Source organism: Topomyia yanbarensis, chromosome 2 (assembly GCF_030247195.1).
Source record: "Topomyia yanbarensis strain Yona2022 chromosome 2, ASM3024719v1, whole genome shotgun sequence".
NCBI classification, from domain to species: domain Eukaryota; kingdom Metazoa; phylum Arthropoda; class Insecta; order Diptera; family Culicidae; genus Topomyia; species Topomyia yanbarensis.
Window position 1 is genome coordinate 295,589,534 of NC_080671.1, and position 24,449 is coordinate 295,613,982.

The 24,449-nt window shown below is 42.5% G+C and overlaps 2 protein-coding genes across 11 annotated transcripts in view; one reads left to right on the plus strand and one right to left on the minus strand.

Annotated features, from left to right (window-relative positions):
- The window catches only part of LOC131683301 (protein sex-lethal-like), an 814,973-nt gene that overhangs the window by 634,165 nt on the left and 156,359 nt on the right, over positions 1-24,449 (plus strand). The gene's annotated exons all lie outside the window — the stretch shown is intronic.
- LOC131683299 (cartilage-associated protein-like) overlaps positions 1-24,449 on the minus strand; it is a 651,036-nt gene that overhangs the window by 185,824 nt on the left and 440,763 nt on the right. For 7 of the 8 annotated variants that reach the window (XM_058965141.1, XM_058965143.1, XM_058965137.1 and 4 more), the window contains 2 exons: positions 23,624-23,766; positions 23,401-23,565 (listed from right to left, as the gene is read on the minus strand). In XM_058965141.1, coding sequence (XP_058821124.1) covers positions 23,401-23,565; positions 23,624-23,766 — 308 coding nt within the window. Of the gene's footprint in view, positions 1-23,400; positions 23,566-23,623; positions 23,793-24,449 lie in introns of those variants that run through there. The other variant, XM_058965144.1, reaches the window with a different exon arrangement.

Consider the following 24,449-nt stretch of genomic DNA (forward strand, 5'->3'; position numbering starts at 1 on the left):
CTAAGTCCAACGTTTGCATTCTCAATGCTTCCGGCATCACTATTCGGGTCCCTCGCAACAAGATTTTATCAGCAAAGTTCAATTCCGTAGCAAATAATTTGAATGGTGCGGCGTCTTCCGACCAAACATCTTGTTTTAACCCCGGTCGAAAAGACTGGATAATGTTGTCAGCTTCTGATGCTTGTTCGATCTCTGCTATCTTTAGAGCCACCGGCAATGCGTTCGAAACTACCCAAGCTACATAATGTTCTGCGTATTCATTAAAAGTCTTTCCACTTGTATTATCCGTAATGGCCAATCGTGATAACGGGTCAGCAATGTTCGATTTTCCTGGCCGGTAAACAACTTTGGCTTTATACGACTGTAATCGAACCACCCACCTTTCAATCCTAGCGCACGGTTTCGATCTTGGTCCGAAAATAGTCTCTAACGGCTTATGATCCGTTATCAGCTCAAATGACCGACCGTACAAATAAAAGTGAAAGCGTTCGACCGCCCACACGAGGGCTAGTGCCTCTTTCGCGATCTGCGCGTAACGTCTTTCCACGTCAGATAAACTCTTGCTAGCGTATGCTATAATCCTTGGGCCTTGTTCTTTAATCTGAATTAGGACCGCTCCCAAACCAACCGGGCTAGCATCAGCTACCAATTGCGTACGATCAGAATCATCGAAATATCCCAGTGTTGTAGGGCAAACCATGTGCTCCTTCAATTTCATAAATGCTGCTTTCTGCTGCAATCCTCAGATAAATTTTCGTTTATGGATCGTTAACTCTCGTAGTGGATGCGTCAATGTCGCTAGATCGGGAATAAATTTGCTAAGATAATTCACCAGACCCAGGAAACTTCTAACCTCTTCTCCAGATTTTGGTTCTCGGAAACGACGAACGGATTCTAACTTATCCTCATCTGGTTTGATTCCATCCGCTGACAAAACGTGTCCCAAAACATTAATTTCAGACACCCCATAAATACATTTGCTTTTATTCAGGACCACATTCCACTCATCTAGCCGTCGAAGAGCCTTTTCCAATCTCATGTCATGCTCATTCTGATCAGATCCGTGCACAATAACATCGTCAATATAAATCAAGCACCCTTCGCATCCGCTCAGAACTTGTTCCATTATCTTTTGGAATAGTTCAGGCGCGCAATTTATACCAAACATTAGTCTACTATAGCGAAACAAATCTTTTCGTGTGATTAACGTCTTTATTTCGCGGGATCTCTTTGATATTTCTACCTAGAATAATACAAAGACAATCAAATTTCTTTTCTTTTCTCTCTTTTTTTATTCGATCAATAATTGACAGTACAAGTACAAAACCGTTTGCTGAATACAGACTTAAAAAACATAAAGAAAAAGAAAACAAATTCAGTTGTGTACTCCATACATTATATCAGTGTCAGGTAGATGACTGTCAATATCCAGAAGCTCAACCCACCTGGTGAAAAGCATTCTTCACGTGCAGACGGGAGAAAACCTTTGCTTTCGTCAAATGTGGCAGAAAATCTTCAAAAGTTGGTAAAGGGTGATTTTCTCTTTCCACAGCTTCGTTTGCCCATCGCATGTCGACACATATGCGTACATCACCGTCGTCACCCTTCGGCACCACGACTACAGGGGATATCCATTTTGCCGGTCCATTCACAGGTTCGATGACATGCTGGTTTAGCAATTCGTCAAGCTTCTTATCGACCATCTTCTCTAAAGCCACCGGTATGCGCCGATATGGTTGAACAATTGGTATAGCATCGGATTTAATCGGGATATCAACAATAATATCTCTGATTGTTCCTAGTTTCTTGCATTCAACGTCGGCCTCCACATTATCGACAGGTATGCCAATCTTCAAAACACCCATAGCTATTGCTGTATCCCGGCCGATCAAGATTTTGCCATTCCCTTTTACGACATAGAACTCAGCCGAATCGTTCGCGGTGCCTAATTTGATCGTAGCAGTGAACACGCCGATCAACGGCAGGGATTGTCCCCCATAAGCTTTGCATACCATAGGTGCTTTTCTTCGTTGGTTTGATACAATCACTTTCTTGTCCTTTAATTACGGAGTCGATTACGGCCAATACAGCAACGCCGCCAATTTCACAAAGCATTTCATGGTTGGTATCCGATGACGTCACGTTAAAAATGTATTCAATATGTTCATTGGTTATTTGCTTTACCATGTTCGTTTCGTCGTCCTTATAGTCTGTATTGGAAGTTTCGACGGTTTGTTGACTTCCGAATTTCCGGTTTCCATCCATTCTCTTCGGTTCGCTCCTCGATTGCTTGCTACGGCACTTCTTTGCGAAATGGTCTCTGCCACTACATTTATTACACAGCTTTCCTTTTGCAGGACATCTGTCATCTTTGGCGATGTGTCCGAAATATCCGCAACGATGACATTGAAGCTGTTTTGGATCGTTGAATTTCTTCCTTTTCTCGTAAGATGTAGCTTCGATCTTATTCACATCATTGGCGTTAGACTTCAATTCACTTCCACAGCCAAATGACTTTTCTTGTTGAGCGACAGTCTCGAAAATCTTGGCGATGCCCAACACCTCATCGAGACTTGCATCTCCTCGTTTTAGCAAATCGCGGCGTAGCGCGGCCGACTGGCAGTTCTGGATTATTTGATCCTTGATATTTTCTTCCACTCTATCACCGAAACCACGACGTTCTGCCTGCACTCGCAATCTGATGGTGAATGTGTCGATATTTTCACCAGTTCGTTGTTTCATTTGCCGTAGTAAATGCCGTTCGTAAGTGGAATTTTCTTTCGGCAGGAAAAAATCGTTTAGCTTGGCTCTGGCTTCTTCATAGCTGGTCATATTCGGTGTGTAGTGTTCAATATTTGACAATGGCCCACGCATGCCAGTTCCTGGTACTTCAGGTAATGTATCAAATAGCTGCTGAACACTCGGACCCGCGTAGTGCAGCAGCAAATCCTTCTTCCAGTCCTCATCATCGATTCGGTTTGCTCGGGTCATCGTTTCGAACGATCTCAACCACTTGCGCCACTCGATGCCGACATCATCGGTGTGCGACGCATAGTCAAACGATTGTAGCTGCAGCCCAAGCGATCGAATCATCTCTGGAAAAACAAAACAGCACTATAATAACAACGTTGTCATCAACATTTGAATTTCTTGAGAAACTGAAATGTCTCGTTTTTAATTTCAGAAAGTGCACTTTGTGCGACGAATATTCAAATGTTACAACTTTACTCAGCGATAAAATGCTTCAAGTTCATCAACTAACAAACAATCGCAAATCAAAACATCTTTTTTCCGCACAATGTACTTCTGCATTGCTCGTATTCTATGTAACAATATCAGTAAGCGTTTGCCATACAGATAAACAAATCAATCTTGTTTCAGTATCGGCGTGACTTGTATATACATTGCATTGACTTTGTTTTCTTCTCAAGGTCACCCAGTGCTAAATGTACGTTGTATGATTTTTTGCCTTTCTCATATAAAGAAAGGCTATGCAATCACTGTAAAAATCGACTTTTTAACCGAGGCCCGGAGGGCCGAGTATCATACACCATTCGATTCAGTTCGTCGAGATCGGCAAATGTCTGTGTGTGTGTATGTATGTGTGTGTGTATGTGTGTGTGTATGTGTGTGTGTCATTTAAACTCACACAATTTTCTCAGAGATGGCTGAACCGATTTTCGCAAACTTAGTTTCATCTGAAAGGTATAACGCTCCCATAAGCTGCTATTGAATTTTTAGTTGATCCGACTTCCGGTTCCGGAGTTACGGGTTGAAGAGTGCGGTCACACAGCAAATTCCCATATAAACTGGTACCACCATAATGTTCAAATGATGTAAAACATATTAAAATTGATGTAACATTACTCTAGTTTGCGGGTCTGGATCACTAATGATCAATCAAAGCAGCTTTGACCACATTGGCCACCTATGACGGTTCATGACGCCCTCGGGAAACCCGCCAAGTTCCTAAGCTAATATCACACCCATTCCACAACGAATTCTCTACCGATTTTTACGAACTTAATTTCAAATGAAAGATACAGTAATGCCATTGACTGCTGCTGAATTTCATTCGGTTCTGACTCTTGCTTCCGGAGTTACAGGGGTGTTAGTAAGGATACACTGGAATTTCCCATATAAATCGGTACAATCGTAATACCTCAGAGGCTAAAAACTATTGAAATGGTCACCAAATTACTTCTAATCGTAGATCTAGATCACTGATTGCCAATCAAACATTCTTTGAATATATTGTCCACTATCGACGATTCCGGAAGTCCGGAATTCCGGGCATATTCCACAATTAAAGTCACATCGGTTCATCGGTGATGACTGAACCGATTTTCTCAAACCAAGTCTCAAATGGAAGGCAAAATATGCAGTTGAGTATTGCGTAGCCGCCCCTTCCCCCCCCCCTCCCCACCTTGCCCTTACACCTCCCTCCTTCATCACTCCCCTCTTCTTGGATCACCCTCACGCCCAGATTTCCTTCATCCACCCCGTATACCGAAATAAGATGAAGGATTTCTGACGCATCCTCCACACCCACTCTACTAAACCCCCATTCCCTACACGTTCAAACGCATTCCACCAACCTTTGCAAATTATAATCACATGAAGATAACATTGAACTCATGCTTATTAAGCTAATTAAATATTATTCTTTTGCCTTTCTTATATAGAAAGGTTATGCAATTGCTCCAAAAACCGACTTTCTAACCGAGGCCCGGAGGGCCGAGTCTCATATAACAGTCTCATATAACAGACTGGGACCTCCGCGTGCCCGAACCTGTGGAGGTACTGACGGAAACAGCCATGGCCTGACAGGAATTGTGTCAGGTGGAAGTGAACTTCCCCATGGGGTCTTCCCACCCAGCTCGATATGCTAGGTATCAGCCGGTGGGTCCACCTACCTTTCGAGGAGTTGTCCCACTCACGCTGCCATCTGGCGACCGAGGTCACCCTGGTGCGCTCGCGGGCTCCCCTATTTCCACGTAGCTCAAAGCACTCCTCATGTTCCCGAATGACCAGCCCGACTGGCATCATGCTCGCTATCACGCAGGATGCATCGTGTGATACCGTGCGGTAGGCAGATATCACTCTGAGGCACATCACGCGGTAGGTGCTCTCCAGTTTCTGTAGGTAACTGGTTACCCTCAGTGCTCTTGACCATGACGGGCCGCCGTACCTGAGGATAGATACGGCAACGCCTGCCAGTAACCTACGTCTACTGGCGCACACCTTTGAGCTGTTGGACATCATTCTCGATAGTGCCGCAACAGCAGTCGACGCTCTCTTGCACGTATAGTCGACATGGCTGCCGAAGGTCAGCTTGTCGTCTATAATGACTCCGAGAGACTTCAGACTTCGCTGTGAAGTGATCGCGACTTCTCCCACATGGATAACTGCATGTTGTGCCGACTTGCGGTTGTTGACGATAACTACCTCCGTCTTATGATGAGCGAGCTCCAGGCCTCTCGCGCTCATCCATTCCTCCACCGTGCTAATCGCGTGTTCTGCGGTTAGTTCTACCTCAGGAATTGACTCCCCGTAGACCTCCAAGGTTACGTCGTCGGCAAAGCCGACGATCTTGACCCCAGGAGGGAACTTCAGTCTCAGAACCCCGTCATACATGAGGTTCCATAGCACCGGGCCTAGGATCGAGCCCTGCGGGACTCCGGCGGTAATCGGAACCCTTTTCTGACCGGCATCGGTCTCGTATAGCAGTACGCGGTTTTGGAAGTAACTTTCCAGGATCCGGTACAGACCCACCGGTAGGCTAAGCCGGTGTAACGAGAGCGCGATGGCATCCCAGCTTGCGCTGTTGAATGCGTTCTTCACGTCAAGTGTCACTAACGCACAGTATCGAATACCTCGCCTTTTTCGTTGGATCGCTATCTCGGCAGTATTTATCACTGAGTTGAGAGCGTCCACTGTGGACTTACCCTTCCGAAAGCCAAACTGGTTGCTTGACAGACCGTCCGTACCTTCCGCGTACGGGGTGAGCCTGTTGAGGATGATCCTCTCAAGCAGTTTGCCAGTCGTGTCTATCAGACAGATTGGTCTGTACGCCGATGGGTCGCCTGGCGGCTTCCCGGGCTTCGGCAACAGCACCAGTTTCTGCCTTTTCCATCTATCGGGGAAACGGCACTCGTCAAGGCATCTCTGCATAGCTAGCCTGAACATGTTCGGGTTCGCTATGATCGCTGCCTTGAGAGCGTTGTTTGGAACTCCATCCGGCCCTGGAGCTTTGTTCATTGCTAGGGATTTAGCCACTGCGAGTAGTTCTTCATTCGTCATTGGAGCCACCATTTCGACCGTACCCGCACTGTCTCGTAGTGCAGGTGGCCAGGGGCTTGTGGCTCGAGACGGGAAGAGTACTTCGATAATCGTTGCCAACCGGTCCGGAGACCGTTCTGGGGGTGAGGAGCCCCCTTTGGTCTTGGCCATCACAATCCGGTAGGCGTCACCCCACGGATTCGCGTTGGCACTCTCACACAGGTTGTCGAAACACGCTCTCTTGCTGCTTTTAATAGCCTTGTTAAGGGCTAATTTCGCAGCTCGAAACGCTTCACGGCGGTTCTCTCTTGCATCCTCGGTGCGAGCTCTTTGCATCCTACGTCTAGCTCTGAGACAGGCTGACCGTAGAGCTGCAATCTCGGCACTCCACCAGTATACCGGGCATCTACCGTTTCTTGGCAGTGTTTTTCTCGGCATAGTGGCGTCGCACGCGCGTGATAGAACAGCTACCAGCGCATCCCCGCTTAGACTGTCGGTGTTGGCCTCCAGTCCCAGGGCCGCGGTGAAAGCTTCGCTGTCGAAGTGATTGGACTTCCACCCGCGTACCTGACAGGGATCTCCCGCTCTCGGATGCTGCACACCATAGTTGATCTTAAAGCGGATTGCTAAATGATCGCTATGGGTGTAGCCTTCGTCTACCCTCCATTCCATGCCTGGAGCCAGACTCGGGCTGGCAAAGGTCAAATCAATCCACGCCTCCACTCCGTTTCTACGGAATGTACTAGCGGAGCTATCATTAGCTAGCACAGTATCGAGTTTCGCAAACGCTTCCATTAGCGCTTGACCCCTGCTATTTGTACAGCGGCTGCCCCACTCCACTGCCCAAGCGTTGAAGTCTCCCGCTATTACTACCGGTTTCCGGCCCACGAGGTCCGACGAGAGCCTGTCGATCATCTGGTAGAACTGTTCTATTGGCCACCTTGGTGGGGCGTAGCAGCTGCAATAGAACACACCATTGATCTTGGCAATCGCCACACCCTCGGCGGAGGGGTGTATTACCTCTTGAACCGGGAACCTTCCCGTTGTACAGATTGCCACCATTCCAGACCCGTCCGACACCCAATTGCCGTTGCCGGCAGGGATGCTGTACGGGTCTGATAAGAGGGCGACATCTGTCCTCGACTCCGAGACCGACTGCCACAGCAGCTGTTGGGCTGCTGCACAATGGTTAAGATTTAGCTGTGTGACTCTCACGGCTTCTTCTTATTTAACTCACCGAAGGGACACGAAGGTCCGCCCATAGCATGTTTATGGGCTTGCTTCTTAGCGGTGCAGATAAGGCACTTATATGCCTTAGTGCACCCCCGCTCTTTATGCCCCTCCTCGCCGCAGCGACGGCATAGCTTGCTCCTATCTATGCCTTTGCATTCGTATGCTTTATGGCCGGATTCTAGGCACCGATAGCACCTGTCCACTGAAGGCGGCTGGGGTATACTAATAGGGCATACCGACCAGCCGATCTTCAGCTTCCCTTTCTCGGTTACCTTTTTGGCATCCGCATTCAGTAGCCTGAGGTAGGCTACTTGGGTGCCAGAGGGTCCGTCCCTCAATCGCACAGAGGCCCGCTCGATTGTGACGCCGCAGTGCTCCTTGACGGCTGCGACGACGTCTTCTGCGGTCGCCAACTCGTCCAAGTGCTTGCACTGGAGAGTTGTTTCCGCACCTAGCGACCTGATTTGGGCGCCCTCACCAAGGACCTCTTGGGCCAAGGCCTTATATACTGCACTTGATTGTGCGCCCTCGCTAACCTCACCCAGGCGGCGTTTGACCTTGACGGTTGCACGCCGAGTGGTGTCGGTTTTGGCACCCTCGCCTGGCGACTCCCTAGGGCGCTTCGCATTCGATGCCGTCTTGCGATTGCCCTTTCCTTTTCCCTTCGAGGGGAACTCAGTCGCCGCTCCGATCGACGTGGCTGCTCCGTAGAAGGTAAAGGCCACTGTCTGTGAACCTCTATCGACCTTCTCTCTTTCCTCCCTATTGGAGGCCACTGTCTGGGTTTCTCTGTCGGGCCTCTCCCGACATTCCACCCTCTCAACATAGGCCTGCTGTTCCTGTCTTGCGACACGAACAGCTTTCCGGAGCTCCAAGAGGCTCAACTTCAACTCCTTGGCTATGTTCTGCTTTGCGCTAGCGAAGTCGGTTATAGAATCGAGTTGCTTCGCTACTTTGCGCATCGCAGCTATTGGCCCCTCCGATGCATTGGTAGGGATATTGCCTACCGCTGCTGGGGGGTCACTGGTGCTTTCGGATGCAGCACTCATCGCTCCACTACTCTCCCCACGGGGGGAGACCTCGCCAAACCACCTCTTGCGAAGGGGTTTGGCACCTCCGTCTGTTTGTTTTTATTTTTATTTACCTCCATGTATAGTCCCACGAGTAGCGCGAGAAATATATGTCCGCCACGCCAGAGCTCCGCATTAGCGTGGTAAGGGACGCTTACTGTGGGGGTTGCCCAGGTACCCCACAGGCTCCGTTAACGATCGAGCATCTTTTTCACCCCCTCGATCACTCATCCCTCGGCACGGGTCGCTTCACGCCTTGGAATTGGGGTTATGCCCTATCTTGCTTTACGTGGTGATCTCGGCCCGGATCATCACAACCATCCTCCTTTACCAGGGCTTTGGACCTGTAGCTCTGGTTCTCAATAGTTCCATGTACGTATGTTATTACAGACGTGCTACTATTGAGATCCGTCATTCGCTAGCGGAGTTGTGTGTATGTATGTATGTGTGTATGTGTATGTGTGTATGTATGTGTGTGTATGTGCGGATTTGTTAACAAAATGTCCACATCGGTTACTCGGAGATGGCTGAACCGATTTTTACAAACTAAGATTCAAATGAAAGGTATAATATTCCCATAGGTTGCTATTGAATTTCATTTTCAACCGACATCTTGTTCCGAATTACGAGTTGAAGAGTATGGTTACAAAGAAAAATTTGTTGATTTTTCCAAATCGGTTTCTCGGAATTTTCTGAACAGATTTTGACAAACTTAATTTTAAATGAAAGGTCCATCAGCTGCTGTTGAATTTTGTGTGGATCCGAGTTCTGGTTCCTGAATTACAGGGTGATACGTACGATCACGCAGCAAATCCCGATTCTAACGAATTCTGCGATGAATGTAAAAAGGTGATTTTTTTCCAAAATGTAAACACAACTGTTGAATTTGTAGATCTAGGTCCCCAACAGTCATTCAAAGTCTCTTTGGCCACACTGGCCACCATCGACGGATCCGGAAGCATCCAAAGTCAGAATAACGGTTATATTGGTTTCTCGAAAATGGCTAGATTTGCTCAACTTAGTCTCAAATGAAAGGTGTTGCGTCCCCAGAAACTGATATTAAATTCCATCTCCATCCGACTTCCAGCACCGGAGTTACGGGTTGTGGAGGTCGATCACATAGAAAACTCCGATTCAAACCGATACCGCGATGAATGCAAAAAGGTGCTCTTATATATACTTACCAAGTGTAATAAGAATGAAAGACATTTCCATAAAGTTATATTGTACGAACCAGCTATTAAATCATAGTTTGGAGAAATGAGAAAGGCACAATTGCACCTCTAGGTGGATTAAAACAGGTTTTTTCCACACCAATCACACCAATACTACTTGTTGAAAAACTACTTTTTTCATCGATTTCTGCCTGTCTAACTGATTGACTCATTTTCTGAGCACGGAAGTTCCCGCATTGAAGCGATTATTTTTCCACCACATTTTTTTATTTCACTGCATTTAAGCAAACGGTCTCATATCAACCACTTTTCACCTGCTATTACGCAGAGTCAAATCGGACATTTTGTTACTGCATTGAAGCGATTGTTTTTTTTTGTGCGTATTCTTGGTTTTCGTTTACCTCGATTAATTATTTACATCCGAAATCCCCTTTTTATTAAGGAAAATGTACTTTTGCATATAAAATATTTAAAATAATCCATAAAGAATTGAAAAACGATCCATAAAAAAGTTGTCAATGTTCCATAAAACAAAACTGAAAATCCATAAAACAATGTTAATGATTCATAAAAAGGGGTGATTTGATCCATAGATTATGTAAAATTGAACCATAAAATGGTCGCAAAAGAGCACTAAAATAGTAATAAAAGAGCAATTAAAATCAACCAATGCCCCATAAAAAAATTGGAAATGTTCCATAAAATGATACATTTTGCGCCATAAATTAACTGACATTGATCCATAGAATATTAACAATGTACATTAAAACACGTCGATATGTTCCATAATATCGACAAAAATGTTCCACGGTATTACAAAATGGAGCAATAAAATGTCAGAAAAAGTTTCATAAATTTGATGAAAATGTTTGCTAAATAATTTGTCTTGGTCCATAAAAGATGTAAAAATGAACATTAGAAATGATTCATATATCGAACGTTAAATTATGGTTCATGGATATTTACAAAACGATCCATAAGAAAAGAAAATGTAAAACGATCCATTAATATGTGCATATGCACTAGAAAAAATAAATTTAATGAATTCATGCGAAATTTTACGGTAAACTGAAAAAATAAGTTGTGCTTAATAATTCTCATAACAGTGACAGTGTTTTAACAAGTGAGCTTATACTGGGAGCTAGTGTGATGCGGCTTATCCGCATATCCGAGGCCAAGGATCCGAAGCGGCGCAAAGCCGCTGAGGATCCGTTGGACGAGGCATTGATTAACCCGTAGCTGGAATTGCAAGCAAACCTGTGGTCCTCTCGTTTGCCCGGTTTACTTAAACATAGGGGCTATAGCTAGTTAAAAGCCGACTGAGCGGCAGCGAAGTCGGACAGTGCACTAGAAAGCGATGTGGCGTAGCCACATTAGTCAGTGTTCGTGTATAAAGTGTCCGTTTTCGCTTCAGATAGTTATTCAGATAGTATTTGCGACTCATGCCAGCCTGTATCAGTGGTCTAATAACTATCAGCACTCTAATATCATAAATACCCTGACGTTTAAAGAGTTGCCATAATGATTTCAGGTTAGCTAAGGTCAGTTACCTGACTAGTGGGATACGGAAGCTTAAGTTTAACTATAATGTATGCATTGTTTGTTGTAGTTATATGCAGTGCATGTATGCATGGTTTGTTGTAGTTTGACATTACAACCAAATGTAATAAACTTTATTATTAGTTCGAATAGCAAAAATTTCGCATGAGTTCATTAAAATTTACTTTTTCTGGTGCATAAGCACATATTAATGGATCGTTTTACATTTTCTTTTCCTATGGATCGTTTTGTAAATATCCATGAACCATAATTTAACGTTCGATATATGAATCATTTCTAATGTTCATTTCTACATCTTCTATGGACCAAGAAAAATTATTTAGCAAACATTTTCATCAAATTTATGGAACTTTTTCTGACATTTTATTGCTCCATTTTGTAATACCGTGGAACATTTTTGTCGATATTATGGAACATATCGACGTGTTTTATTGTACATTGTTAATATTCTATGGATCAATGTCAGTTAATTTATGGCGCAAAATGTATCATTTTATGGAACATTTCCTATATTTTTATGGGGCATTGGTTGAATTTAATTGCTCTTTTATTACTATTTTAGTGCTCTTTTGCGACCATTTTATGGTTCAATTTTACATAATCTATGGATCAAATCACCCCTTTTTATGGATCATTTACACTGTTTTATGGATTTTCAGTTTTGTTTTATGGAACATTGACAACTTTTTTATGGATCGTTTTTCAATTTTTTATGGATCATTTTTGTTGTTTTAGCGGTGCAAACTTAGGGCTGCCTTTTTATTAGTGACATACTTACCAAACGGGTTCGCCATTTCTATCCTCGTCGCCAAAATGTAATGTTCTCCACGCTCAGTCTCGTATAACCCGTGTGGTCTCGTTACCAGATAGAATACGAATAATGTTTTCATTTACCGATATGTTACAACTCACACAGATATGAATTGCCTATAACAGGGTGATTTTTTTTTATTCATTTCGTTTATTTGATAGGCACAAATGCGTTAGCTTGGCGGTGCCAAATACTTTTGTTTTTACATTTTGGATATCTTAAAACTAGGAGGTTACAATGTTGAAATATTTTTTTTTACAAAGGAAAAGAAAATTTACAGCTATCTTAAGACTAGAAATAAGATTCAATATACAAGAGAGGGCCAAAAAATTTTTTTATGAAAAAATTTAAAACAAGGGATTCACTTTGATATACAATAGGGGGAGTAATAGTATTTTACGAAATATTTTACGGTTATCTTAAAACTAACAATATAGTTTAGTACACAAAAGGGGGAACAAATATTTATGAGAAATTTCACAGAAATCTTAAAACTAGGGATTCAATTCTATTTACAAAATGGAGGACAAGAGTTTCAATAAAGAGTAGAAATTATAGCTATCTTAAAACTACACCCAAAACATACCCGGTAAGATTCGCTTACATTAATGCAATAAATACGAGCGAAAATTGCTAGCGTTCTGGTAATGTGCGAAAATTGCAAGAAGCTTTCTTGCATGCAATGCAAGAAACAGAAAATGCGAATTTTGCGTATATATTAGCGATGTATGTGTATTGGTGACCAATATGAGTTAGAAAAAAGACTGTTGGCATTGAAAAATGAACCCCGCACAAACAGATCGCTAAGCAATTCTTTATCCACCCAACCATACTATCAGATAGTAATAAGTGAATAAAAATCATATATAAACTATTGGATGATTTCACGATTAATGAAAAAAGTAAAATACGCAGCCAGCTTTGAACTCACGTCCTTGCGCATCATAGCACTAACTATAAGCACTGATATGTCCTTACACATGAGAACAGCACGTTAAAACTCGTACAATCGTCACATCCGCAATTTGATGCTGTCTCGTGTATAATGAATAAAGCACAAAACTGCGTTTGATGATGTTGGTGAGGAATGAATAAAAAGTAGACAGAAAATAAAAACTCGCCGTGCGTTGCTATACCAACCAGCATAGGCACGTGAATGTTGTGGTAATCCTTTGACAATGTGTTGAAGAAACGTATGAACGTATAGAGAGAGATGAAGTGATTTTATATGCTTGCAACAATTGCAAGCGGCTTTAACTGCAAAATTGCAAGCGATGCTAACATTATTTGCAAGTGATTGTCGCTTGCAATTATTGCAAGAGATTTTTGTTTTGGGTGTAGGAATACAGAATACTAATTTGAATTTTTTAACTAAAACTTATGCTTGGTCAAGATATTCAGAGGGTGGCTTATTTCCGCATCAATGTAGCAGCAGTTGTATCAAGGACAGGGGAGAGACAGGGAAAGAAGAGCAAAACTTGCAACTTTCGCTCCAAAGGGGGGGGGGGAAGGGGGATCAGCGAAACAAATTTGCGCCTCAGTCTAGTAAGTCGTCGAGTACCGGATTGGCGGATGGTATTCTTCGGACCCGCGGGGAATCCTTCAAAAGTCATCGGACCTCGAGTCGCTCTCGCTTCAGTTTCCTTCTATGCAGGCGTAGTGGTAAGGGCGACGGCGGTTACATAGTGGCACTCTGGAGCTGATCGGTTCCACAAGGCAGGAGGAAACTCTAAAAACGAGAAATAAAAGAGAGAGGCTAAATTGGGATATTTATCGTTTTTATGAAGGTATAAATAAGGGACATATAGAGGAAATCACGAGTTGCCAGCATATCTCGGACTGGTACATTGGGTGGTCTACCTCGGGCCCGAAGGGATTCCTTTAACTGAGACCTGGCGTCACAATACCCGGTGCATACCCAGACAACGTGTTCGATGTCGTGATAGTCCTCGTCACAAGCGCACAGACTACTCTCCGCAAGCCCAATACGCCGCAAATGCGCATCCATGGTGTAGTGATTGGACATAAGTCGGGACATTACACGAATAAAATCCCGACCCACATCCATCCCCCCGAACCAAGGCTTCGTTGATACCTTTGGGATAATCGAATGTAGCCATCGTCCATGTTCCCCATTGCTCCACGAGGTTTGCCAACTGTTGAGCTAGAGATGGGCAATTCGTTCGCGGACGGTTGAAGTGAACTGGTTCTTTGAAGAGAATGAGCGAACGGAAGTTCTTTTTAAAAGAACGGTAGTTCTCAATTCTCTTCAAAGCGAATGAACTGAATATGACCCAAAGCCGTTTAGCGAATTTCTCGGACCAATTTTTAGGCGAACGAATGAAAATGAACTGACTTGCCGTCCCACAAACCGCTCTCTGTGCTCTCCCAGAATAAAACCGGCGAAGAACGACTCATAAGCGAACGACTCATCTCATTCTCTATTTCTCTAGTTATACATAATGAAGAAATCGCCACCCTTGATGAACTTGTTAAGCATACAGATAATAGTTTGGGCAGCATCTGTTTGGTTCCTCTCCAAGAATCGAATGTTTTGAGAGACATTCGCTAGATACAAGTAAAATATCAGCTGAACGGAAGAACGGTTCATCTGAACTAGTTCTTTTTATAGAACTGTTCAGTCGGGAATGGTTCTTCGAAGTGAACTGTTTCGCCCATCTCTATGTTGAGCGTCCTCTGACGACAAATACTAAAAAATTCGTTGAAGCAGATTGGTCTTTCGTATATGTCACCATTTAATGCGCCCACCTTTGCTAATGAGTCGGCCTTTTCATTGCCCGGGATAGAACAATGAGAGGGGACCCAAACAAAGGTAATCTGATAAGATTTTTCAGATAACGTACACAAGGACTCCTGTATCTTCCCCAGAAAATACGGGAATTACTTTTTAGGCTTCACCGCACGAAGAGCCTTGATAGAGCTGAGGCTGTCCGAAACGATGAAGTAGTGATCTGTGGGCAGAGTGTCGATGATCCCAAGGGTGTACTGAATTGCAGCTAACTCTGCGACGTAAACTGAAGCGGGATCATTGAGCTTGAATGAAGCGGTGATAGTATTGTTGAAGATACCGAAGCCAGTGGATCCATCGAGATTTGATCCGTCAGTGTAAAACATTTTGTCGCAGTCGACTTCTCGGAATTTATTATAAAATATATTGGGGATTACCTGCGGGCGTATATGGTCCGGGATTCCACGAATCTCTTCCTTCATGGATGTATCGAAGAATACAGTAGAATCAGAAGTATCTAGGAAACGGACACGGTTGGGAGTATATGAAGAAGGATTAATGCTCTGTGCCATGTAGTCGAAGTACAAGGCCATAAATCGGGTTTGAGAATTAAGCTCGACGAGCCTCTCGAAGTTTTCAATCACCAACGGGTTCATAATGTCGCATCGGATGAGCAATCGATATGAGAGTTCCCAAAATCGATTTTTTAGCGGAAGAACGCCCGCCAGCACTTCGAGACTCATCGTATGGGTCGAGTGCATGCAACCCAAGGCAATGCGCAAGCAACGATACTGGACTCTCTCCAGTTTGATGAAGTGTATGTTCGCAGCGGAGCGGAAACAGAAACACCCGTACTCCATCACCGACAATATCGTTGTTTGGTACAACCTGATCAGGTCTCCTGGGTGAGCACCCCACCATGTTCCAGTTATTGTTCGGAGAAAATTGATCCTTTGTTGGCATTTCTGTTTCAGATACCTAATGTGACATCCCCAGGTACCTTTAGAGTCGAACCAGACCCCGAGATATTTAAATGTGAAAACCTGGTTGATCGTTGCACCCATTAATAAAAGCTGGAGTTGCGCCGGCTCACGCTTCCTAGAAAAAACAACCAACTCAGTTTTCTCCGTGGAGAACTCAATACCCAGCTGAAGAGCCCAAGCAGACAAATTGTCCAAGGTATTTTGTAATGGTCCTTGCAAGTCGGCAGCTTTGGGCCCTGTAACAGAGACCACCCCGTCGTCTGCAAGTTGCCTTAGCGTGCATGAATTGGCAAGACAATCGTCAATGTCATTCACGTAGAAATTGTAGAGCAGGGGACTTAGACATGAGCCCTGGGAAAGACCCATGTAGCTAAATCGCAATGTTGTTAAATCGCCATGCGAAAAGTGCATGTGCTTTTCAGACAACAGGTTTAGCAAAAAGTTATTTAAAATTGGCGAAAGACCATGCTAGTGCAGCTTCTTTGACAGAATGTTGATAGAAACTGAGTCAAAAGCCCCCTTAAAGACTGATGCCATCTGCTCTTTGTTAGCATAGGCCATTTGGATTTCTGTAGAAAGCAACGCAAGGCAATCGTTCGTCCCTTTGCCTTTGCGGAAGCCAAATTGTGTATCTGACAGTAAGCCATTTGCTTCAACCCAATTGTCGAGGCGAAACAAGATCATTTTCTCGAACAACTTCCGAATACAGGACAGCATTGCAATCGGCCGATACGAGTTGTGGTCGGAGGCTGGTTTTCCTGGTTTTTGGATGGCGATGACCTTCACTTGCCTCCATTCATAAGGGACAATGTTACCCTCAAGAAACTTGTTAAATAAATTCAACAAGCGCCTTTTTGCAGTGTCAGGCAGATTCTTCAGCAAGTTGAATTTGATTCTGTCTAACCCTGGGGCGTTATTGTTGCACGATAAGAGAGCAAGTGAGAACTCCACCATCGAAAACGGTGTTTGGTTCATGGTATCGTGAGGAGACGCGGCGCGGCACGTTTTCTGTACCGGGACAGAGTCCGGACAGATCTTCTTGGCGAAAGCGAATATCCAACGGTTTGAATATTCCACGTTCTCGTTGGTACTATTACGGTTACGCATACGTCGAGCCGTACCCCAAAGAGTGCTCATCGCTGTTTCTCTCGTTAACCCGTCGACGAACCGGCGCCAATAACTGCGTTTTTTGGCTTTCATTAGACTCTTCATTCGCCTTTCTAACGACGCGTACTGTTGATAGCTAGCGGGTAACCCGTCTTCCCGGAAGGCCTTATATGCAGTGGACTTTTCCGCGTACAGCTCTGAGCACTCTTTATCCCACCACAGGGTGGGAGACCGTCCATGGGTATTCGCGCTGGGTACTGGTTTAGTCTGAGCTTGATTCACACTTTCGAGAATCAAGCCAGCCAAAAACCTGTACTCTTCCTCCGGAGGAAGTTCTTGAGTGGATTCGATTTTAACGGATATCGCGGTCGCGTAACTCTTCCAATCAATGTTCCGTGTAAGGTCATATGAGACATTGATTGTTTCCGATGGTCTTGAACCGTTAGCAATTGAAATCACGATAGGAAAATGATCGCTACCGTGGGGATCAGGGATCACCTTCCACATGCAATCTAACTGTAGCGATGTCGAGCAAAGCGACAAATCCAACGCGCTTGCGCGTGCTGGTGGTGTAGGAATCCGCGTCATTTCTCCCGTGTTTAAGATGGTCATGTTGAAATTATCGCAAAGATCTTGGATTAATGTTGATCTATTATCATCATGAAGACAGCCCCATACCGTACCGTGCGAGTTAAAGTCTCCCAGAACTAGCCGCGGTGCCGGTAAGGATTCCGTGATATTACAAAGCGTTCGGTGCCCTACCGAGGCTCTAGGAGGAATGTAGATGGAAGCAATGCAAAGGTCTTTACCTTTGATTAAAACTTGACAAGCGACAATCTCAATGCCTGGTGTCGAAGGGAGGTTAATTCGGTTGAAAGAATAGCACTTTTTGATCCCCAAAAGTACTCCTCCATAGGGGTTTTCTCGATCCAGACGAATTATATTAAAGTCGTGGAAGTTGAGATTTATATCGGAAGTTAACCAAGTTTGACATAATGCGAAAGCATCACATTTTAAACTATTTAGTAAGAATTTAAAGGAATCGATTTTCGGGAGAATACTTCTGCTGTTCCACTGTAGAACAGTGATCGAATCGGTGACCTCGTTCGATGACTTAGCCATCGAAGGATACGATCGCTGCAAGGAGGGGCCATTTAGTAGTCAACTGCTTCAAAAATGTTTGCACTATAGGGAGAAAACGTATCAGAAGGCTTTTAAGAGGATCAGTAACATTGAAAGCTGTGAAAATTAAGTCCACTATGTCAGAAAATTTCATTAGTCCGCTACTGGACTGAGTATCTGTTTGAAAAAAGGGGACACTTGGGGTTTTGGATGTCCCTGGAAGTGGTGGGTACTCCTTGTTAGAATTAATATTTCCAAGTCCTGGAGCAAATTGCTTCGGCTTTTGTGCATCACTTCCGTTGGATTTATTGGTTGTAGATGGCGCACTCTGAGTGGACGACACCTTGGCACCCTTACGAGGCAATGTAGGGGAGGCCAGATTTCTCCTCTTCCTGGATTCCCCTGGGTTAACCAAAGATGTTCCCTCTCGTGGGTCGTCAGATTCTTGCTCAACGTTAGCCAAACTAGCATAGGGATTTTCGGACAGGACAGATGGCGAAGCATTCTTTAGCATTTCTGCATAAGAACGCCTTGAGCGTTCCTTAAGGGTGCGCTTAATTTTATCCCCGCGCTGCTTGTACGCAGGACATGATTTAAGAGCATGTGAAGGGCCCCCGCAGCAAATACACTTTTCAGTTTCTTTGTCGCAAGAGTCATCCTCATGCTCTCCTTCGCATTTGCCGCATCGTTTCTTATTTCCACAATATGTGGCTGTGTGGCCCAACTGCTTGCAATTGCTGCAGTTCATGACCCGCGGTACGAACAGGCGAACTGGTAGGCGAACCTTGTCAAGGAGGATGTAGTTGGGAAGAGAGGACCCGGCGAATGTCACCCGAATCGAGCCTGATAGAGAGTAGGTAGTCTTACCTCCCTCGGTGTTTGCGGTATACAATTGTTTGCATTCCAAGATCTTAATCTGTTCAAGTGAGGGGTCCTTAAAGCAGCCAACCCCGTGCTCCAACAGTTCTTCGCATTTCAGGCCCGGTTCGGACACTACCCCATTGATTTCACAGGCCACACAAGGCACGTACGCTTTAAATTCCCGCGTAAAGCGCTCACAGCAAGCAATCGCGTTTGCCTGGCCGAGATCACTCACTAGAACACGTATCTTGTTTGCCCGAACACGTGTTATCTGAGTTACGGCCGGGTAATTAGCAGTCAGATCTCGAGAAAGTTTTAATATATTAACCCGTTTCTCTCCGGTCCGAAAATATACCACCCATGGCCCAGAGGAACCTTCTGGGTACTGCTTTATACGGGGAGCAATGCGAGTATTAGGGGGATCAGGGACTTCCATGATTACATCAGATGGTATTTCGCCCTCGGCCATTTAAGCACGAGGGCAGAGCGTTATATAAACGGGAATGTGTCTTATTATTTGATTACAAGGTAGAGTAAAAGTAGGGAAAAGGAAAGAAAGCAAACGAGGAAAAAAAAATAAAGCAAAACTTATCTGCAAACAACGTCGATTGTTCCGCACCAGCGAAAACAATGTACTGGATTTACTGCCGGCACCAGCAGAATGGCAGCTAACGAACGAACAAAGGATGACCTTGAATCACTGAAATTTACACACCGAACACCACTGTGAAATATAACGATCCGTTCCGTTCAAAGGTTGGGAGACGTATGTATAACAGGGTGATGAAGATCAAGGTGCATCTAGAGAAGGTAGTTCATTTTGGACTGTTAGAATCTTGGTTACGATACTACAGAAGGTACGAAAATACTTCGTTGCAGAAAACGACGAATTGCATGATCGAATTCATTATATTTACGAATTTATATTATCAGTGTACCCAACGGGTTATACCAACTGCTTCTATACACTATTTGTGTCGAAAAGATAATTGAACATATTTTTTTCGTTCGTGACATTAACGCCATTCCTGTTTTTTAAGTTTATTTAAAAATCTTTAGAATGTAGGAGAATTTTGTTTAACTTGCTAGCCTCGTTCATTTCCTTACTATAGGCACTACGAGTTAACCTGAAACTTCTAGTAGTGTTTTTTTGATCGGTCAAGTAATAGAAGTTCTGGTCCGATATCAATAATTTTTTCTCCAATTGTTCAGAAAACATACCGCTATGTTTGGTCGAGAAGAATTTGCAAAATGTCAAATTGTTCCATTTTTATGGCCCCTAACAGGCTAAAAAATAACGTAAATATAGGAAATTTTCACAAATCGTTACATAACTTTTTCAAATTATAAAATAAAAGGAATCCCATTCGTCTAAACATAGCCAACGTGGCTCTGATTATAAAAAATATGAGTTTTCTGATTACAGACTTTTCAACATCAATGTCATCAAAGAAGTTTTAAGCTGACGAGAGATTTTTTTTCGTCTTCAAAAATAAAATTGAAAAGTCAAAACATGTATCTTCAAAATAAAAAATAAAGTTTCTAAATCCATTGAGTAGATGTTTTACTATTTATTCCCAAAAAAGTGCTCAATATTAGGACCCCCTTAAATCGACTAGAGAATCATCCCGGCGGAGAACTGAGCTTGAAATAACGATATAAGGATATATGAAGAGCTTGGAATCAGTGCAGGGTGATAACTCCACACTGATAGAATATATTCGTAAATCGCTATGCATTAGTTTCGTACAGATAATTTTAATAAAATATACGAATTTTTCGTACATATAATGAATCGTTCGTAGTTCTATTGAAACACATTTATTTTTTGTTACGAGTTTTTCGTGAAAACCACGAAACGACTTTCGTTGGCTTATTACGAAACAGATTCGTTCGGCAAACGAATTGTTCGCTGCTATATACGAATATCTTTATAATATTTACGAGCACCATTCGTCGAACCGTCAACGTCAACAGAGCTTCAATATGGAGTCATTGTTGCTATACGTCATATAATTGTTGATGATCACGACAATCTCTGTCTGACTATTTAGTAGCCGTATCCGTGTCCGCCGGTTTCAGGAAGATTTTCTAAACCTCTTCCGCTTCTAATTGATCCAGAATCTGGAGCAGTACGGATTCAGTTGAGCCATCGCAAACTGTTCGATGGTTTTGTATGAATAATTTTGAGTTTTTCTTTACCGGAGCTATGTCAAAAGAATATGCTATTAAATACGAAAACTTCTCTTAGATGAACGAAATGAATTCGTGCGACCAACGGGATTGTTCGTAATATACATAGACGTTTATTAAAATAAACAAAACATTTCGTTTCATTTACGAAAATTAATGTTGTTTTCAACGACAACATTCGTGCAATGTACACTAAATAAGTAAAATTCACGAAAACTTTCGTTCATCAAGCGACCATTTCTTCATATCACAATAAAATCGATTTTGCCAGAGCTGTTTTTTTAACTAAAAAAATCGGTGTTGTCAAACATTGATCTCAAAAGATCGAATGAAAAAATAAGAAGACAATAAATTCGAAAACTTTTCTAAGATGAACGAAATGAATTCGTGCAACCAACGAAGTCGTTCATAATATACACACACACATTTATTGAAATAAACGAATGATTTCATTTCATTCACGAAAAATAATGTCGTTATCAACGATAACATTCGTGCCATGTACACTAGATATGTAAAAGTTACTAAAACTTTTGTTCATCAAGCGTCCATTTCTTCACACCACAATCTTTCTAGTACTCAATAATGATGAGCAGGTTGAAATAGAATCGAATTTGCCAGATCGATCTTTTTAATTAATAAAAAATCGGTGCTGTCAAACATTGATCCTTCGTATGTGACAAACGAAATCGTTTGTAATATACATAAACGTTTATTAAAATACACGAAACATTTCGTTTCGTTCACGAAAAATAATGTCGTTATCAACGATTACATTCGTGCAATGTAACCTAAATAAGTAAAATTCACGAAAATTTTCGTTCATCAAGCGGCCATTTCTTCGTACCACAGTAAAATCGATTTGGCCACATCGATTTTTTTAAATAAAAAAAATCTTTGTTGTCAAACATCGATCCCAAAAGATCGACTGAAAACAATAAGAGGATAATAAATACGAACACTGTTCTAAGATAAACGAAATTAATTCGTGCGACCAACTAAATCGTTCGTAATATACACACATGTTTATTAAAATAAACAAAACATTTCGTTTCATTCACGAAAAATAATATAGTTATCAACGATAACATTTGTGCAGTATACATTAAACGTGTAAAATTTACGAAAGATTTCGTTCACCAAGCGGCCATTCTTGTTCATGAAATGAACGAAACCTACTATTTAGAATGCACGAAAATACTTTGTTGCAGAAAACGACGAATGAATTCGTGTATTGTATGATCGATTTAATTATATTTACGAATTTATATTATCAGTGCATAGCTGATCGATGAAAATCTTTGGTTGAAGATACTGACTGCCAAATAAGTCACAACATTGACCACCTGCCTGCCATAATTTTTGCATGTGTTTTGGCGCTAAGGAACAGATTTTACTATTCAGAGACTCATTGATGTTTTGGGTGTAACTTCCTAAGCATGTTTCTAATAAATCATTAGATGATAGACTTTCGTAGATCCTGACATATTCGAAAAAACAAATTTTTAAAGTTTTTTACTACTTCACCTTGACGCCACTTACACCAACTGTCCTCGCCGGGTGAATGCTTTGAGTGTTGAGGATTCTCGTTCGATAACGAGCAGGGTTCGAGAGAAGCCCAGATTACATTTCGCATATGTTCTACAGAATTTGAGTTTCTCCGAATCGCCAGCCCATAATTTTTTTTAGCTGGCCGATTAATTTGTTCGTCAATTTTCCCTTTCCTTTCTCACCGATACTTTTGTTTTCTTTCTTCAGTTTTCGTAATCTCGTTCCCATACGCTTCTCAACATATCTGTCGCATTCTTTCTTCGGTACGATAATCTCATCCCACAAAAATATAGACAAGCGCCATCGTGGTGCGCCGCGCTTAGTATCTCAGAAACGACCGGAGATAAGTACTTTTCGGTTCCCAGAAACATGCCAAGGAATATGATTTTCACCAAAACCTTTCTGTGGCGTATTCTCAGATACATATAGATTGAAATTAAATAAAGAAAAAATCGATTTTTGAAACCATGAGAGTAGAAGACCCCCTTAACAGCAAGCAACATTCTTCGTAGAATGCTTTTATGATTAATTTTCTCGGAACCACAACGTCTTCCAAGTTTTTCGTTAAAAGGTCCCGCAGATCATAGATTTAGGATTACGATATGTCAGCATTGGGTGCCATCAAGATGATCGAAAAATATATATGATTTTAGTAAGAAGGTAAAAATCCCTTTTTGAAAAAAAAAATAATAACTGTATGTACCTTAGTTTCCGAATCTCCACCATTGTCAATATCATCAGTACTATTGTCGCTGGGTTGTTCCATTGTGACTTCTTCGGCGTGTTCATCCAGTTCAACGAAAGCTGTCTTTATGAAAGAAACTAATTTTTCTTCGTAGGAATTTCGTTCGTAATACTCAACTGCTTCCTGTAATGGTTTTTACCGAATGTATATTGCTACCCTTCAACTATTCCACAATACTTACCCTGCGAACCTTGAAGAAGTTCTCGTTTAAGTGACCCTTGATTTGCTTTTCTATCAACTTTAACTTGTTCAGCATATCTTGGTCACCCTCATTGAATCGTAAGTAGCTCAAACCAGCTCGATATGCAGCTTCATATTTCACATCTAAAACGGAAGAAGGTAAGATAACACTAGTTTACAAAATAAAAATCTGAACTTCAATATTCAAACACCATTTCTGATGTAAAATTGCATGCTTGATCCGAAAATGAGGTCCAAAAAATTTACAGTAGAACAGTTTTCGAGTTACAGTGAAAAAATGTATTTTTCCTTTAAAATTAAAAGTTTGCTCAGTAAAATCCAAATATCTTCGGTTGAAGTGCATCGATATGAAATATTACTATGTTGAATTTGAGGTTATTGAAAAAACTTTCAATCTCTAGAACATTTTGTTTTAAAGCAATTACTGGTTCTGACGTTATTTACGAATCTATTGAACTTTTTCTTAATTTTTCGTCCTTTTTTGAAGAAAAATGACCGTGTGGTCAATATTTTCGGCAAGATAAAGCAATCCTAAAAATTATATGTTTATGGGAAATTCAAGCCTGCTAATAACCCATTAAAATAAGCGCTTATTAGTTTGAATCCGATGAAAATTGCGAAAGTTATTTATTTTTTTGTAAAATGGCAATTTTTGTATTTCTCTGGGTCATCTTATTGAACCGTCTCGATTTCAATTTGTTCTAGGGCTTCTTTCATAACAGTTTTTGCAACCGGCTGGGACGGTTGTGCCTCCAGGTGGAAGGTTTTGTTCTCGAGCGGACGACGGAGTGCGAGACGCTGTATGC